The 18,071-nt window shown below is 45.1% G+C and overlaps 1 protein-coding gene across 2 annotated transcripts in view; it reads right to left on the bottom strand.

Moving 5' to 3' along the window:
• The window catches only part of TMOD1 (tropomodulin 1), a 112,464-nt gene that overhangs the window by 57,845 nt on the left and 36,548 nt on the right, over positions 1–18,071 (bottom strand). For both annotated transcript variants that reach the window (XM_082269494.1, XM_082269493.1), the window contains exon 4: positions 8,565–8,684. In XM_082269494.1, coding sequence (XP_082125620.1) covers positions 8,565–8,684 — 120 coding nt within the window. The remainder of the gene's footprint in view (positions 1–8,564; positions 8,685–18,071) is intronic.

The following is an 18,071-nucleotide window of genomic DNA, read 5'->3' as shown; positions in this document are numbered from 1 at the left end:
GTCCGCCTCAAAGGACTCCCGGAGGCTACAGGATTGGAAGACTTGGCGGCCTCCGTAACTGCGATCCTGGGTATCCTTCTGGGTGACTCTATCCCCCCGAACTTGGAGTTCGATCGGATCCATAGGGCCCTGGGTCCTCGGTCCCCGGACCCGGACCGCCCTCGAGATGTGGTGTGCCGCTTCCACCGCTACTCACACCGGGAGATGGTTATACGGAAAGCCTGGGAGGCACGCACAGTGGACTTTGATGGGGCACAGATCCGGATTCTGCCGGACCTCTCGAGGGCCACGTTATACCGCAGGGCGCTGCTTCGCCCTGTCCTGGATTTGACTCGCAGGGAAGGTGCCACCTATCGCTGGGGATACCCCCTAGCGCTCACTGTCCGGAAAAACAACTCCTCTTTTACTCTCCGATCCCCTTCGGACTTACCTGCCCTTTTCGCCTACCTGGGGGTGCAGCCAGTACAAGTCCCGGACTGGCTAGTGCTCCTCCCGCGCCCCACAGACCGCCGGGGCCGGAGCCCCGCCGGCGGAGACGCTCCTCTTGCTCCTAGACCGCAGCGCCTGCGGCAACGGCAGCGATCGAGTGCTTCCGAGGCTCCCAGAGAAGACTGAACTGCATCATCCGAGGTACCGTGAGTTCTATGGACAATTGGCCCCCCCGACCCTGTCTCTGCCCCCCCCGTTCCCCCCACGTGTTGCCGCTGCCCGGTATGCCTGGGTTTCCCGAGCCCTGTGTGACACCGTGGACTGACCCCCCCCCGCCCCTTTGCCTTGGACTGGTGAGACTCTCCATGCCCCGAGACATGTGGATGGCGAGTTAGGCCGGGGACCCTGTGGATCCCGGTTCCCTTTGCATGGACTGTGTAGTTTTTTTTTTTTTTTTTTTTTTTTTGATGCCCGCCCCTACCCTCCTGCTTCTATGGGACCCGCGGCCGGGGGCCCCGGTTGAGAGCCCCCAGGGGGACCCGGATCCCCTGCCTCCGCTGTGGATACTGATCTTGCTGGACATGGGGGGGAGGCGGGCGGGGGAGCTGTGTGAGTGGAGATGGAGACCGGGGTCCGCCTGGCGGCCGCATTCTGCGGCACTATATTCAGGGCTTGTAGACATGGACGATGAAGGGGGATGCGGACTATTGCTCCCGATTGGTTGGGGCGGGTGGTGGGGGTGGTGGATGGGTTGAGTTGATGGACATCACCGGGAGTGGGGGTTTTTCTGTCCTTCTGTGGATTGCGGGGGGGGGGGGGGGGAGGGGGGTCACGGTTGCTCTTCAGGGACTACTACGGACCTCTGGACGGGGACTTTGTGCCTTACTGTTTTGGGGGGGGATCTGGGTGACCTCACGATATAGGCTGTGGGGGGTGGCAGACGGGGCAGGGATAGGGGAGTGGCCCCCCTTGCGGGGGCGCCCCCCCTCTTCTGCGAGGTAGTTGGATTGGCATACCTTTGGGCTCAGGGAAATGGTCGCTCAGATCCCCCCCCCCCTCCGGGGATGCTGTTACATGTTGCACTTGAAGGTTGAGTTAAATTTATTTGTTACAGTTCGTGATGTCTGCCAGCCTGGAGTGGCCCACCGGGGCTCCTTGCCTCGGGGCCATCTCCAGATGTTTGTGTGCTCTTCTCTGCTTTCTCCCTCCTGGTCCCCTTGGACCTCCTACCTTGGGGGGTTCTACCACTGTTTTCCATGCTGTCCCCCTGGATGTCTTGCTGCCTCTGTCTCATTCCTTACGTTGTCCTCCCCTGGTGCTGGACTGGGTGGGGGCCGGAGACGGCGGCTCGAGCTGTGCCTGCTCTACCCACTTCCCCACGTAGGCCTGCACTGGAGTGCCCTTACGGGACTCTACGTGCCTGGTGGCTTAGCTGCCTGTAGTTGACGCAGGGTGGTGTTACCCTGCTTCTTTTCCTTGTCTGTTTTTGTCTTTTGTCTCACTCTCCTGCCGTCTTTCCTACTGTTGGCTCCTTCTTTCCCCTGAACCCCTCCCCCTTTGTTGTTGTATTGTTGCTCTCTCTTTCCCTCTCCCCCCCGCCATGGACGAGCTCACGGTGGTCTCCCTTAATGCCAAGGGGCTTAACGTCCCGGAGAAACGCAAGGTCCTTCTTAACGATCTGCATCGCCGGCGGGCTGATGTCGCGTTTCTCCAGGAGACGCATTTTCGTTCAGATCGCATTCAGAGACTAACTAATAGATACTACCCCAATTCCTATCACTCCACACACTCTGCTGCCAAGTCTAGGGGGGTGTCCATTCTTGTGGCTGCCAGGGTGCCCTGGACGTGCCAGGATTCCATGCTGGACCCCAATGGCCGCTACGTGTTTCTCAGAGGTACTATTGGAGAGACTGTGGTGACGCTAGCAAGCATCTATGCGCCGAACGATGGTCAGGATGTGTTCGTCACCCGCGTCCTGAAACGACTAGCCTCCTTTCAGAGGGGACAACTGATTTTGGGCGGCGACTTCAACGTCCCGCTGTCCCCGGGGCTGGATACTTCTTCCGGCAGCTCTTCGGTGACCCACGCTGCCCGGAAGCGGATTCTTCGTGCTCTGCACGAAGCACAACTCATAGACGTGTGGAGGATGCAGCACAATGGGGAGAGAGACTACTCTTTTTTCTCGCCGCCTCATAGACTATATTCGAGAATCGACTACTTTCTGATCCCGCACGGGCAGCTTCATGCAGTACTGAAATCCACGATTGACTCAATGACCTTTTCCGACCACGCCCCGATTTCGCTTGTCTATAGACTATCGGAGGGGACGCGGGGACGGACGAGGTTCTGGCGTCTGAGTGACTCCCTCCTCAACAACGAGGAGGTTCGGGCGGACGTCTTAAAGGAACTCACTGAGTTCTTCCGCAATAACACAGCGGATGACTGCGATCAGGGGATCATATGGGAGGCCCATAAGGCGGTCATCCGCGGAGTGTTCATGAAGCATGGGGCCCGACTCAAGAAGCAGAGGTCTCAACAGCTACAGCGCCTTCTGGAAGACATTCACAAACTGGAGGCCTCCCATAAGAAGCATTTGGACAAGTCAGACGAACGGGAGCTGTTTGCGCTCCGTCGTCAGGTGCAGGACCTTATGTTCTCCAAGGCTAAGGCGGACCTCCAGAGGGCCCGCCATGCGTTTTACATGGAGGGGAACAAGTGCGGACGACTACTGGCGGCTTCGGTCAAGGCGCAAAGATTGGCGACCTATGTTCCCCGTATCAAGACCCCGTTGGGGGGCTCGGCTACCTTGCCCGAACAGATCGCGGGTGAATTCCGGAACTTCTACGCGTCCCTTTACAATCTCCCGGACCCCGGGGGAGCATCGCCTGCTGTAGGGGACTACCTGGCTTCAGTGGAACTCCCGTCCCTGGGGGCGGGGGCCAGGGAGGAGTTGGAGGCCCCCATTACCATACTGGAACTCCAGGCGGCGGTGGGAGCTCTGCAGGCGGGGAAGGCACCGGGTCCTGACGGCTTTACATTGCCTTATTATTCCACTTACCTGGACGTGCTTGGGCCTCACTGGGTGACTTGGCTCAATTCGTTGGGGAAGGGGGAATCGTCTTTCCCCCCGGACACGCTTCGGGCTCATATCTCGGTCCTCCCCAAGGACGGTAAGGACCCTACTGGCTGCGGCAGCTACAGGCCTATATCCCTACTGAACATAGACCTGAAGGTGTTTACTAAGATCCTAGCCAATCGCCTCAGCCACCATATGCCGGACTTGGTCCATTTGGATCAGGTGGGATTTATTCCCTGTCGGGAGGCGAGGGACAATACCTCTAAGGTACTGAACCTTATCCACGTGGCCCGGTCGACGAGCACACCCTGCGTGCTACTCAATACGGATGCGGAGAAGGCATTTGACCGCGTTAACTGGCGGTTCATGCTTTCCACGTTGCGGGCGATGGGTTTCGGGGACACGTTAATGTCCTGGATAGGGCATATCTACTCCTGCCCGTCGGCACAAGTGAAATGTAATGGTGTTCTCTCTGACACTTTCTGCATTTCCAACGGCACGCGGCAGGGCTGCCCCCTCTCCCCACTGCTGTTTGCGCTATCTCTGGAACCGCTTCTGGGCAGGGTGCGGGCCAACCCCGACATCTCGGGGATTAAGGTTGGGGAATTGGAGTGTAAGGTGTCGGCATATGCCGACGATATGCTCTTCACTATCTCTAACCCGGCAATCTCGGCACCCAACCTGATGAAAGAGCTGGAACAATACGGCCTGTGCTCTAATATGAAAGTGAACTTTCATAAGTCCGAAGCTCTGGGAGTGGGCGTCCCGGCCCCCCTCTTGGCGCACTTGTCTTCCACGCTACCCTTCAAGTGGACTCGGGGTGCCCTGACATACCTCGGGACCCAGATCCCCGCGGACTTGTCGCAGATATACGAATTGAATTTCCCTCCCCTCCTGGCCCATATTCGAGGCCTGCTACAGAATTGGAATACCGGCCTACACTCCTGGTTCGGTCGGTGCAATTTGGTCAAGATGTCGATCCTCCCTAGGATCTTGTACCTGTTGCAGGCATTGCCTGTGAAGATCCCGACCTCCTTCTTTACTCAAACCCACAGCATCTTTTTGAAATTTATCTGGGCTCAAGGGAGGCCCAGGCTGTCTCGGGCCCAGCTGACTCTACCGAAACATTCTGGGGGCCTTGCTCTCCCTGATGTAGCCAAATACCATCAAGCGGTTCATCTGGGCCGACTGATTGACTGGAGGAGGCACAGTGCGGGAAAATTGTGGGTACAATTGGAGAGGGGACAGTCCGTTGCTTCATTGGAGGGGCTGCCGTGGGTTGCGGGGGACCTGCCGCGTGGCCTTCGGGAACACCCCACGATTGGGGTGACGATTGCGACAACTCGTCGCGCCCTGTCCCACCCCTCTATTTCCACGCTGACATCCCCGCTATACCCAGTTCTGGGTAATCCGGAGTTCACTCCGGGACTGAAGGAGGCAGCGTTCCGTGGACTAATGTCCCGGGGCGTCTCCCAAGCCACCCATTTCCTCAGGGGGTCTCGATGGCCGACGATAGAGGAATTGATGTCAGCTAGTGGCCCCTATATGTTGGGGTTCTGGCACGCTGCTCAGATACACCACTACCTTCACTCTTTGCCGGACCCTTCGTCTTTTTCCAGAGACCTTACCCCATTTGAGGATTATTGCGTGGGAGCTGGAAGCCTGCCGGGCACACTGTCCAAGTCCTACAGTTTACTGATTACTCCGGGGGAGGACTATGTCCTGCCCGGGTTGGGTAAGTGGGAAAGAGACCTTCAGCTGCATCTCACACCGGCGCAGCGGACGAAAATATACACCCTGGCATTGAAGACTCCAACCTGCGCGAAATTGCAGGAGCTGAACTACAAAATCCTCACCCGATGGTATAGGGTTCCTTCTCTTTTAAGCAAGTTCTTCCCCGGTACGACGGACCGATGCTGGAGGTGTCAGGGTGACGTGGGTACGATACTCCATGTCTTCTGGTCCTGTCCTCGGATACGACCCTTCTGGCGTGACGTCCGGGCCCTTTTGGGGGAATTATCGGACCAGGAAATCCCGGATACCCCGGAGTTCTTTTTGCTCCAGGTTTCCTCAGTACCTGTCTCACGATGTAAAAAGTCAATTGTCCCTCACGTTTTGAGCGCTGCGAGGGCTTGCATCCCAGTGCTCTGGAAGACAACTAGAGTACCGTCTATTGGGGACTGTATGCGCAGGATGGAAGACATTAACAGAATGGAGAACCTCACCCTCACGAGGCAGCATCGCAAGGAACGATACGATAGGATTTGGGGTTACTGGAATGTCTTTGTATTATCCGATAAGGGCAAGTCTCTGATGTGTGGCTGATTACTACACCGGGTGTGCCCGTGGGTCTGTCCATGCCGGGATCTGCCCCATCTGGTTCTTTTCCCCCCCCTCCCCCATCCTGTCCCATCCTTTCCGTCATCCCTTCTTGTTGTTCTTGTTTGTCGCCCTGTCTAGGGCTCTGCTTTCAATTCCCTTTTCTCTTTCTGTGAAAAAATTTGGGAGCAACGGTCGGGAAAAATCTTTCCCTCCTATACGTTCCAGCTCCTCTACCTGTTTACATAGGGCCTGGTTATCCGTGACTTTGGGCAGAGGTGTTCGCACTTTACCCGACTCTGGGGCTGGATTCTTGGCCTAGGCCAGGTCCGTCTTTTTTGTTCAATGTGATGTTATGGTTTAAAGTTTCTATATTATGTTGATCCTGCTTTGGATACGTGTGCATAATGTTTTACAGATTGTCTCTCAGCTGTTGTTCCTTTTCTAAAATAAAATATTTGGAAAAAAAAAAAAAAAATCATAGACAAAGGGTATCCAGACCACTTAATACACCAAGCCCATATGACCTTCCTTCATGAGAAACCACCCAAAACTTGACTCCCAACTTGTGACCCGCCAGTTCATTTTATTACCAGGTATCACTGTCGATATAAAAAAGTACTAGTAGAAAAAACAACCAATTATGTCTCCTTCCTCTCAAAGGGATGTATGCTTCTCGAAAATCATTATGCAAAATGTGTGATTTTGTCCAGCATGGGCAAAAACATTTCACTCATAAAGGCAAAACTCATCATTTAGATGATTTCTACAACTGTTCTACTGAATATGTGGTTTATTGCCTTACCTGCCCTTGTAAGTTATTATATGTTGGCCGCACCATCAGGCACCTGAGACAATGCTTCTGTAGACACCATCGTTTTGTCGAAGTGGGATGCGACCAACATATGGTACCGCAACATTTTTGTTCCACAATAAATCCACTATGGGCCTACAAGTGTGGGCTATAGAGTCTCTATCCAAGGATCCGTCCGAAGCTCAACGGTAGTCAGCGTTGGGTATACATTTTATAGACATTTTGGATATACACTCTAGATACTCTTGCTCCTCGTGGTTTGAACGAGGAGCTAGAAATCAATACCATATTTTAATATACCTTCATTTGTTTTTTCCATTTTCATGTATGACTTAGATCTGGTATTAATTTAATATTTTCATTATTCCCCTTGGGTAATATACATTATTGATTACTTTTTACTACTCCTCCCATCCTGATCCTACTTTTTGTAAGTATATACACATAGATATAAGTAGACCATTTTAGACAAGATATAACATATATCCTACATGTTCTTATAATTTCCTCTTACTCCATTAACATTCTATCACATCGATATTGTACATACAGTATCTTTTTGGTTTTCCCCCTACGGTACAGATTACACCAGTGACCGCCATATCATCTGCATTTTTGTTTTTGTTATGTATAATTAAACACTATTATTTTGTATATTGGAGTGTATTATTATATTGTCATTGTTTATCATAATAATTGGTTGTATCCTCCAGTATATATTGAGTATAAAAATACTCACTTCTACCATTATTTTTATTTCTATAGGAATTTTTATTTTTTATGATTTACTTCTAATTTCTTATTTATTTTATTTTAATTTTTCCTTTTCTTTGTCTTTTTTTTCTTTATTTTGATTCTCATTTTAATTTAATGTTATATTGATTTCCACCTGTGCTTCATGTATTATATTTTTCTTTATTACTGTGTTATTTTAAATCTTTCTCCTTGAAGCACATTGCGTTCATTATCTGCAAAGTCGTTTTATTATTTGGTTCTCCACGCCCACTCATTTCCTGCCACTATGCATTTATATATGGCTCCCACATTGTTTTTCCCCATTACACTTAATAAAGTAGCGCGCATGCTCAGTACGAGCTTTGCGCATGTCCTCTGGTGATGTCACACGCTTCCTCAGCGCTGCGCTCCAATCTGCGGCCTGCACCCATACCCGGACCGACAAAGAACAGGCCGGCTGTACCTCCTGTCCTGACCGTGGTCTCTGCATTAGGAACGGCGTGGTCGATGTTCTTACCTGGGAGAGGACTCTTTACTACAGATGAGCTTTGATTTTATCTTCATCATGTGAGTTGGCAATTGTCTACAGTGTTACCCCTTGAATTAAACAGATTACACTTAGAGTCGGTTCACACTAGCGCGACTTGTCAGGCTACTTGTCAGCCTGACAAGTCGCGCTCCCTCGTGGTCCATTGACCGCTACAGGACCCGTTCTAATAGGACCGTCACAAGTCGCTCCGACTTAGAAAAAGGGTCCTGTACTATTTCGGGGCGACCTTGGAGCGACTTGCATAGACTTCCATTATGTGAAGTCCCTGCAAGTCGCTCTGAAGTCGTGGTGCATGGTAATGCACAAGTCGCCCCCGAAGTAGTAAGGAGTCGTGTCGCCTCAGTGTGAACCGGCTCTAAGAGGCACTTTTCTGTCTTTTTGTTTATTATTCAATAGTAAAGTTGCTTTGTGAACCACATTGCTGAGAACAGTACCTAGATTTGCAACACTAAACCTTCACAGCCAAGTATATACAGACAAAGCATTAACACAATGATATATTAACAAATTTAAGATATTTTTTTTTTATTTTCTATGGTATTTAGAGGCATACTCCTTTGGCTTTTTTGTAAGAAGAAAAAAATGCCATTTTAGGTGAAAACATCTCTGAGGGCTTTCCTGGACACATCCTATTGACTTACCTGCAATGTCGCATAGTTCAGCATCCGAGGCATTGGCTAAAGCTTCTTCTAGTTCAGGCTCCAAAGTGACATTTTCCAAAACTGGGTCAATTGGCTTGTTTTTTGGTATCCATGGTTTTCCTAAAAATAGGTAGAACTTTAGAATTTGATTCTTAAGTAAATAGTAGGCTGTTAGATAAAAAACACAATATATAATGCATGTCAATAAACATTCTATCCTATAAGTAAATACCTATTTTTGCACATCAAAACATGTAATAGAATCGATCTTTATTATACTAATGGTGCAACAGATTGCCATCATACATTGACAAATATAACCGTAATTTCCATTTTATTAACAGGATTTAAAATGGACAATGAAATTGTTATATTGCTGTTTGAGGGAAAAATGTCTGCAGATTAGGTATAAATAGCACCTTCATCTCAGCAAAAACTTGCTAGCTTGGCCATTGGTGGCTGTGTCTTCATCAAATTTGGTCACATAAATATATGGGCAAATCTGTAAACTGAATTACTCAAGTGAACCCTGTGGACAATTAAAAAACAATGAAGATGGCTGCACGATAACCTCATACCTACATCAACATTCATATGCGTTTATTACCCAAACAGTGCTGTGGACCATGGTGCATACCTTGCCCAGTTACCTGACAGCAAGGTCTACAACAACTTAACTATTCAGGTATTTATTTAATGTATGGTAAGAGTAAACTATATCTTTATTTACAGACAGCAGTCTAATATACGCCCAACCAGAGGCTCATTTTTCTTAAAGTTTATCTATGGTCAAAATGTAAAATCATATATTAATTTCTCCATTGTTTTTCAATTATTTCCAGAATAATTTGAATGATATTGAAGCTTGTAAACTTGCTTTGTGAAGATCCCCACACATTTACTTCCTTGGATTCTGTGACACATATTCACTATGCCCTGTGAGTAAGCACTGCTGTGTCACAAATTTCACAGAGCCTTCCGTTTGAACTACAGAGGTGCTAAAAAGGAGGAGTTTCCTCAGGCGGAGTCAGTACAAGAATCACTGCTTGCAGGCAGCAAGGTATCATGGGATATGTAGTCCTTAGATATTGAAAGTAAAAAGCAGAGGGGAAGCTGCAAAGTATACAGGGAATCCAGGAAGTTGTGGAAAGAGGTGGCCAGGAAACAGACAGAGCTCGCAACATAAAAAGGAGATTATTAAAGTAATCTTATATTGGATTGTCAAATATAACTATTGTTTGAATTTTTATTACAATGCTGATGTTATCAAGTGAAAGTGTCTACTGTGACCAGAGATTTGCTTTATAACAAAAATAATGCACTGCTGTCAGTAAACCTTTGAATGCACAATATAGTCCGTCTACAGTTAAATCCCATGTGAGGAATGTTAAAACACTGCCTTGGTGCTTATTTCTTAAACAAGATACATTATGTTAATCTAATAAAATATTCTCAGAATTGGTTGTTTTCCATGATGCTGGTTTTACATATAAATTGGCAATCAAGCTCTATCCTTTTCAGAACTGAGTGACTTTTCTGTCTATTATTAGAAGGCCTGATGTCATCCTGTTATCATACTTCTGAACCTTCATAGCGGATTTGTTCATAGCAGGGCATTAATCATTACTTGCATGCTCATATGCATTTAAACTTTAAGGATTGGAAATCTCTAATACATAATAAATAAGGAAATTTTGTTTTTCAAAAATATTTATGCAGACAGTGTAATATAAATAATTTTCTTAATGTTTTTTAAAGCCCATATTTTAGCAAACTCATTACCAGCTGTAAAAAGGTTAAGTTCTAAATCTCTATTTTTACCCCTAAAACGTTCATATTCCCCCCTTAGGCATGTCTGTGAATGATGACTGGTGATCCAACGCAGCACTCTGTGCCCACCCTGATTGGTTGCTACTTTGTAACATCATCACACAGTCCTCTAAAGGCTAAGAGGATCCTGCCACTGGAGTGCCAATAGGAAGTGTCTACGTCACCCAGACAGCAACGTGGACATCCAAAGAGGGCCCTCCTACCTGAAGTATGGAATATACAGTAGATGTGACAGGACCCAGTGAGAGACGTAAACACAGATTCAAACCACAAAAAAGCACTTTGGATGCGTTCCGGATACGTTTTTGCTTACAGTTCACGCTGTGCGTTTTTGATGCGTTTTGCTATGTTCCAGCACAGTTCTGTGCAGAAAAAAATGCAACATGTTCTACTTTTTTCTGTACCAAAACTGACTGGAGCTGATTGCATTGGTGTGAACAAGGGCAATAGGAATATATGGAAAACACTGTGTATGCATTTTTGATGCAGAAAAAAAAAACCGAACTGGACTGCATTTGGTATGAAAAAAAAATGCTCCAGTCCCCTACCCTAGCCCCCTAAATGCGGTAGACTGAGCTATATCACCCCGCAGGGGCATACTTAGTCACCTTTCCCCCAGGTGTATACTTATCCTTTCTGACAAAGGAGGCCTCCCACTAACTCCCCATAGACCTTAATGGGATGCACCCATACTGCTGGAGTAAGCACTGACTGTAGCGCAAAACTTGTTACTAGGGTTGAGCGAACACGGACTGTATTAATCGGGTCCATACCGCATAGTTGAATTTTTGTTACCCGGACACGGACCCGAAAACTTTATTGTATATTCGGGTCTAAAATCTGTGTTCGGTAATTTTATTTCCTGTTTTGTATGTAATGGTGCGGTTTTAATGGTGCGGTTTCAACAGCCAATCAACAAGCGTTTAACTGGTGTGCCATAGAAGCCATCACAGCCATGCCTACTAATGGCATGGCTGTGATTGGCCAGCTGAAGCATGTGACCCAGGTCTTTATAAGCTAAAGACACAGCGCGGTGCGCGTCAGTCTGTTCTAGTGTAGGGAGAGAGCACACACAACGGTGCTGGCTGCTGCTGATTAGGGACAGAGACAGGAAAAAAAAACATTGTGGCTGAAAAGAATGTAGGGACAGGTCAGAGTGTAGGCAGGGAAAGATAGAAAAGCATTTTAGGGACAGGCTGGAGAGAGTAGGCAGGGAGAGATTAGGAGAAACAGAACAGAACAATCGTCCATTAGCGATCTACATCGATTTTGCTGTGTGGGGGGTGGTGCAGTGAACAATCTTTTTGCCCTCACTTGAGCCCACTGATGAGGAGGAGGAGGAGGGAGAAAAAATATATTTTTATCAGTCTGTTGTGTGCAGCATTCAGCTATATTTTACTACATGGTGCTGTTCTAATCTGCTATTTAAAAATTACAAATTTAAAGGGGAATTTTTTTTTTTCCCTTCATAGCCTGCTGCTGACCGTGACATAAAACATTTTGCTGCCATTTGCAGCACTCTAGCCCTTTCCATTGGTTTTATAGAGTAATTTTAGTGCCTGAAAGTTCGGGTCCCCATTGACTTCAATGGGGTTCGGTGTCCGGGTCAAGTTCGGAAAAAGTCCGGGTCACGGACCCGGACTTTTTTTTCAAGTTAGGCCGGACCCACCGAACACGGACATTCAGGTGTCCGCTCAACTCTACTCATTACCTTTTATGTTCCTGTCATACCTGTGATGTGATTAAAATACTTCAATAAAGTTACCAAGGAGTGCAGCAATATTCTGGATTTTTACATGTCTCTGATACTGCTGGAGTAACTTCCTATTCAAATCCACGAACATTAGTACACAGACCTTAATTTTCCTGCAACATAGTTTAAAAGTACTGTAAATTGTTTTCGGCTTCCTTTACAACTTCCACCATTTTCTAAGTGCGGTTAGGAATTTGTTTTATTTTTAGAGATTTGGTTTTATGCTTCAATGTGCTTTTTGCTGAGGTTTTTTGTATCAGTGTTTGTATGTTGATACTTGGCCTTATAAAGACTACACTGAATTAATATATATTAGATGAATAGAATGAACATTGTTTTACAAAAAAAACCTGAACGCTAAAATGTACCCTATCAAGGTATCACAGATAGCAACAAAAATGATGTCAGGAAACTTTCCAAGTGCGTTTAAACCTAAAATAAGAATGGAGTATCACATGAGGACTGTGGGATTGTCTGGATAAGAGATACCAACCACCGAGCACACATAGCAAGGAGGCAGGAATGTTACACAGGGTCTATTTCTGGCCTGTCCCTAAAGAAAGTCATAAAAGACTGAGTGACTGCCAGACAAGAGAACAAAGGGGCAGCCATGTTTTATAAAATAACCATTCACCAAAGCCAAATATAACCCACTCATCAGGGATGAATTTAGCAACCACTCACTTAGACTAAATCTAACCTTTATCGGCTTATTAACTTGTTAATCTTGTAAGGGATTGAACAGCTGTGATGCTACAACCACCTCCTCGTTCACAACAAATGTCACTGTTCTCTACCTCGACTTTGATTTCTTACACTGGAAAAACAAATTGATATCACTCTTGTGTGAGACATTGCATTAAAAGCTGTCCATTATTTTCGGTTTTCTGTTTCAATCACTTTTATTGTTTTTTTTAGGCAATATAACAGCGGTCATGCCCACGAAGGGGCTAAAACATCTGACAGAATGTGTAAACATACATTATTATCAGCCATTTTTTTCGTCCTATAGGAGGATGTTGTTTAGGACCTTGTTAGTAGCACATGGGTGGTCCAAGTCCCTGTAATGGCAGATAGGTCCAGGCAAGATTAGATATGGATAGTGTAAACAAGAGTAGAAAGAGGAGTATTATAGTAAGAGCTGGTAGGGGGATGGGACCTGGATGAGTCAAGCTAAAAACTACAGGCAGGCTAGAAGAGTTAAAAGATAAAGCATGCTCCATATTTTGAGAAATCTAGGTTATTAACCGTTAAGGACGGTAGACAGTTTCTCATTAACCAGCACTGAATTCATACTGTATGTTTTTTGACTTTTTAAAAGAGGACTTCTTCAAGGCTTTGGCTATAATTTTCTTTGCAGCCAGAAACAAATATGTAGCAAATTCTGGAGCGTATCATGAAATCAGTGGTGCAGTGTACAAGATCAAAAGTGGGCCCTAGACATCTAAATTAAAATGCAGACAGCGTAAAATGTGGGCATGGTTTAAATTGCGCTAAATATTAGACGTCGCTTAAATGGGGTGTGGTTAAATAGAGTCTGAAATGACTTACATAATGCAGAATGTGGTAATGTTAAATAGGTCTATCTGTATAACCAAGTGTATTAGACAAATAAATTAAAAAATATGATACCATACAATAAGGTGCAATGTGCAATAAACATATTCAAAGGGATAAATATGAGTGTAAAACTGCATTAGCTCATGGCTGTGAAAAAACAGTGTTAATGAAAATCAATACAATAAAGTGCAAAGTGCATTAAACATAAATAAACAACACAGTATCTCAAAAAAGTGAGTACACCCCTCACATTTTTGTAAATATATTATTATATCTTTTCATGTGACAACACTGAAGAAATGACACTTTGCTACAATGTAAAGTAGTGAGTGTACAGCTTGTATAACAGTGTAAATTTGCTGTCCCCTCAAAATAACTCACACAGCCATTAATGTCTAAACCACTGACAACAAAAGTGAGTACACTAAGTCGAAATGTCCAAGTTGGGCCCAATTAGCCATTTTCCCTCCCCGGTGTCATGTGACTCGTTAGTGTTACAAGGTCTCAAGTGTGAATGGGGAGCAGGTGTGCTAAATTTGGTGTTATCACTCTCACTCTCTCATACTGGTCACTGGAAATTCAACATGGCACCTCATGGCAAAGAACTCTCTGAGGATCTGAAAAAAGAATTGCTGCTCTACATAAAGATGGCCTAGGATATAAGAAATAATTAGGTGAATAATATGTGCAGCGCTAAAACCGTGATATGAATATATAAACACATTCAAAAAGAAAATGAATCACATAATTAATAAATGATTAAATCCATAAAAATGTGATAAGTGACAAATATAACTGATTGTGACATCAATAAAGTCCCATATGTAAATGAATAATAAAAGTCCCAGCAAGTGCGGAAATGGTCCAGCTCAAGAAGAAAATCCAGCTCAGAGGTAGAGAAAGAAAATCAGATCCCGTTACCAGATGGAACAAGTAAAAAGAAATAATTGCCAATACCCCGAAAATGAGCTGCAGCATGGTGGCGGTTTCGCAGGACAGGTTCCACTCAGAGCAGGCCTCGCCATGGTCCGCCAAAGAAGTTGAGTGCACGTGCTCAGCGTCATATCCAGGGGTTGTCTTTGAGAAATAGAAGTATAAGTGACGCCAGCTTTGCTGCAGAGGTTAAAGTATTTGGGGGGTCAGCCTGTCAGTGCTCAGACCATACGCCTCACACTGCATCAAATTGGTCTGCATGGCTGTCATCCCAGAAGGAGGCCTCTTCTAAAGATGATGCACAACAAAGCCCGCAAACAGTTTGCTAAAGACAAGCAGACTAAGGACAATGATTACCAACCGGAGACCGAGATAAACTTATGTGGTTCAGATGGTGTCAAGCGTATGGTGGCAACCAGGTGAGGAGTACAAAGACAAGTGTGTCTTGCCTACAGTCAAGCATGGTGGTGGGAGTGTCATGGTCTGGGGCTGCATGAGTGCTGCCGGCACTGGGGAGCTACAGTTCATTGAGGGACCCATGAATGCCCACATGTACTGTGACAAACTGGAGCAGATCATGATCCTCTCCCTTCGGAGACTGGGCCACCTGGCAGTATTCCAACATGATACCGACCCCAAACACACCTCCAAGACAAGCACTGCCTTGTTAAAGAAGCTGAGGGTAAAGGTGATGGACTGGCCAAGCATGTCTCCAGACCTAAACCCTATTGAGCATCTGTGGGGCATCTTCAAATGGAAGGTGGAAGAGCGCAACTTCTCTAACATCCACCAGCTCTGTGATGTTGTCATGGAGGAGTGGAAGAGGATGCCAGTGGCAACCTGTGAAGCTCTGGTGAACTCCGTGCCCAAGAGGGTTAGGGCAGTGCTGGAAAATAATGGTGGCCACACAAAATATTGACACTTTAAGCCCAATTTGGACATTTTAACTAAGGGGTGTACTCACTTTTGTTGCCAGCGGTTTAGACAATAATGGCTGTGTGTTGAGTTATTTTGAGGGGTGTACACATCTCACAAAATGTGAGGGGTGTACTCACTCTTGTGAGATACTGAATGATTATATTCATTTGAACAATTACAATTGAGCCCCTGAAAATTGGGGGGCTGTGTATAAAAATGGTTGCAGTTACTAAAATGTGTACTTGATATTTATATTCAACACCTTAAATTAAAGCTGAAAGTTTACACTTCGAATTCATTTGGATTGTTTCATTTTCATTTTATTCTGGTGGCATACAGAGCCAAAAGTATCAAAATTGTGCCTGTGTCCAAATATACTGTATATGGACGTAACTGTTTATGAGTTCCACTTTTTGAACTGAATTACTGAAATGAATTAACTTTTAAACGCAAAGGTTTTTTACCCTAATGCATTCTCTGCGCATTCCACTGCCTATTCCCATCAGCCCTCTTTCGATCCAGCGCTGTGCTAGATAGAATGCAGATCTTCTCTCCCCTCTCCCAGCATGGCCAGCATCCGCAGATGTTCCCCCATAGCAAGCAGCTTACAATGGGGGCACAAGCAAAAGAGGAGGAACGAAGAGCACTGGTCGGGGACTCCTGAAGAGGAGGAATGGGGCCAACATTGTGCACAGAAGGCAAGTATAAAATTATTTTTTATTATAAAGAAAAAAAAACGAAGGTTTCCAATAATTTTAAACTAGTTTTGTAGCTCTGGTTGCTGAAATATCTTGGATGGTATGAAATTTCTGAATTTAAGCAAAAAGCCGCAAGCATAGGTGTGCGCAGCCTATTGCATTAGGGTGTGCACCCCAAAGTTTAAATACACATGCATGTGTTTGCCTACATGTATATGGCCCCGGTACATTACCCTCCCTGCTGGCAAAGTGAAATAGAAGTGTGTGGCACTTCTCTTATGGCAAAGCAGGTCCGAGGGAGATCTTTCCCATCTCCTCACTGGCAAACAGAGCGATAATGCTAATGTGCCCTAGGTGATTAGGGTGTGCCCAGGCACACCCGGCACACCCTGTGTGCACGCCTATGGCCGCAAGCTGGCCCTGGCTTTTATTACTTTCTGAGCCAATGCTCTGCTTTGACTATAATTTCTGGAAACCTGTTCTGGGTTACTCAGAAATTAGGGAAGAGACAGGTAGGCATAAAGACCAAAAAAAAAAAAAGTTTAACTTATCACCCACATATTTATAGCAACTTGGCAGACAATCGCCAAAGCATGACAACTCAGAAACATACATTTTGCAAAAGACAAAAATCGGATGACTTAGATAATGAATAATGAGAAAACAGATTAGAATTTACACACAGGTTATCAAATCTCCAAAGAACATAGAACCCTGGGGTACAATACTTGCCACCTCACTTCAACCATCTCTATGAAATATAACATTGACTACTTGCCAAAAAGTGTAAGGATGGAGTGACCCTGAATAACTGCTGCCTGCTCCCTCCCTTGGTCACCTGGATACATTTAATTATATTGTATACCAACAACTTCCTGACAGCCTAAAGTTTCAGTAACACTGATCAACTTGTGTAAGGATTTGCTAATAAAAATCTGCTGATTAAGAAAAAAAAAAGGGCATGCTCTAATTTTTCTAAGTGTGCAGCACTACAATGCCATGATGTGAACAAAGGGTCTTTAACCTCCCTGGCGGTAATCCCGAGCGTGACTCGGGGTGGACTTTTTAGTCCAGGATCGGTATCCCCGAGTCACGCTCGGGGTAGATGTGCAGAGCACGCAGCGCTGTCTCTTACCTTCTCCTGGCGATCCAGCGATGATCTCTCATTGCTGTGACCGCCAGCCGAGAGTCCCGCCGCTCGTCCGTCGGTGTGATGACTTCCTAGTTCCGTTCCCTGCAGCAGCAATGCTGCATGGGAGCGGAACTAGGGAGGGAAATTCAAAACGTTGCACAAAACACAAACACAAACACATAACACATTTTATATTTTATATATATATATATATATATATATATATATATATATATATATATATATATATATGTATATATGTGTGTATATATGTGTGTATATATATATATATATATGCACACACACGCACACATATATATATATATATATATATATATATATATATATATATACCTATATACACACGTATATATATATATATATATATATATATATATATATAGATATAAAATTATATTATTGATTCGATTATAATTCATGCGTTATATATTATATATATATATATATATATATGTGTGTGTGTGTGTGTGTGTATATATATATATATATATATATATATACACACACACATATATATATATATATATAATATATAACGCATGAATTATAATCTAATCAATAATATAATTTTATTATATATATTATATATTATATAATAAAATTATATTATTGATTCGATTATAATTCATGCATTTGTGTTTCAAATTTATCACATCTGGGAT

The sequence above is a fragment of the Pelophylax lessonae genome (assembly GCF_965119305.1).
Source record: "Pelophylax lessonae genome assembly, chromosome: 1".
NCBI classification, from domain to species: Eukaryota; Metazoa; Chordata; class Amphibia; order Anura; family Ranidae; genus Pelophylax; species Pelophylax lessonae.
The sequence above is the reverse complement of the archived record's forward strand: the minus strand, read 5'-3'. Positions and strand labels throughout refer to the sequence as shown.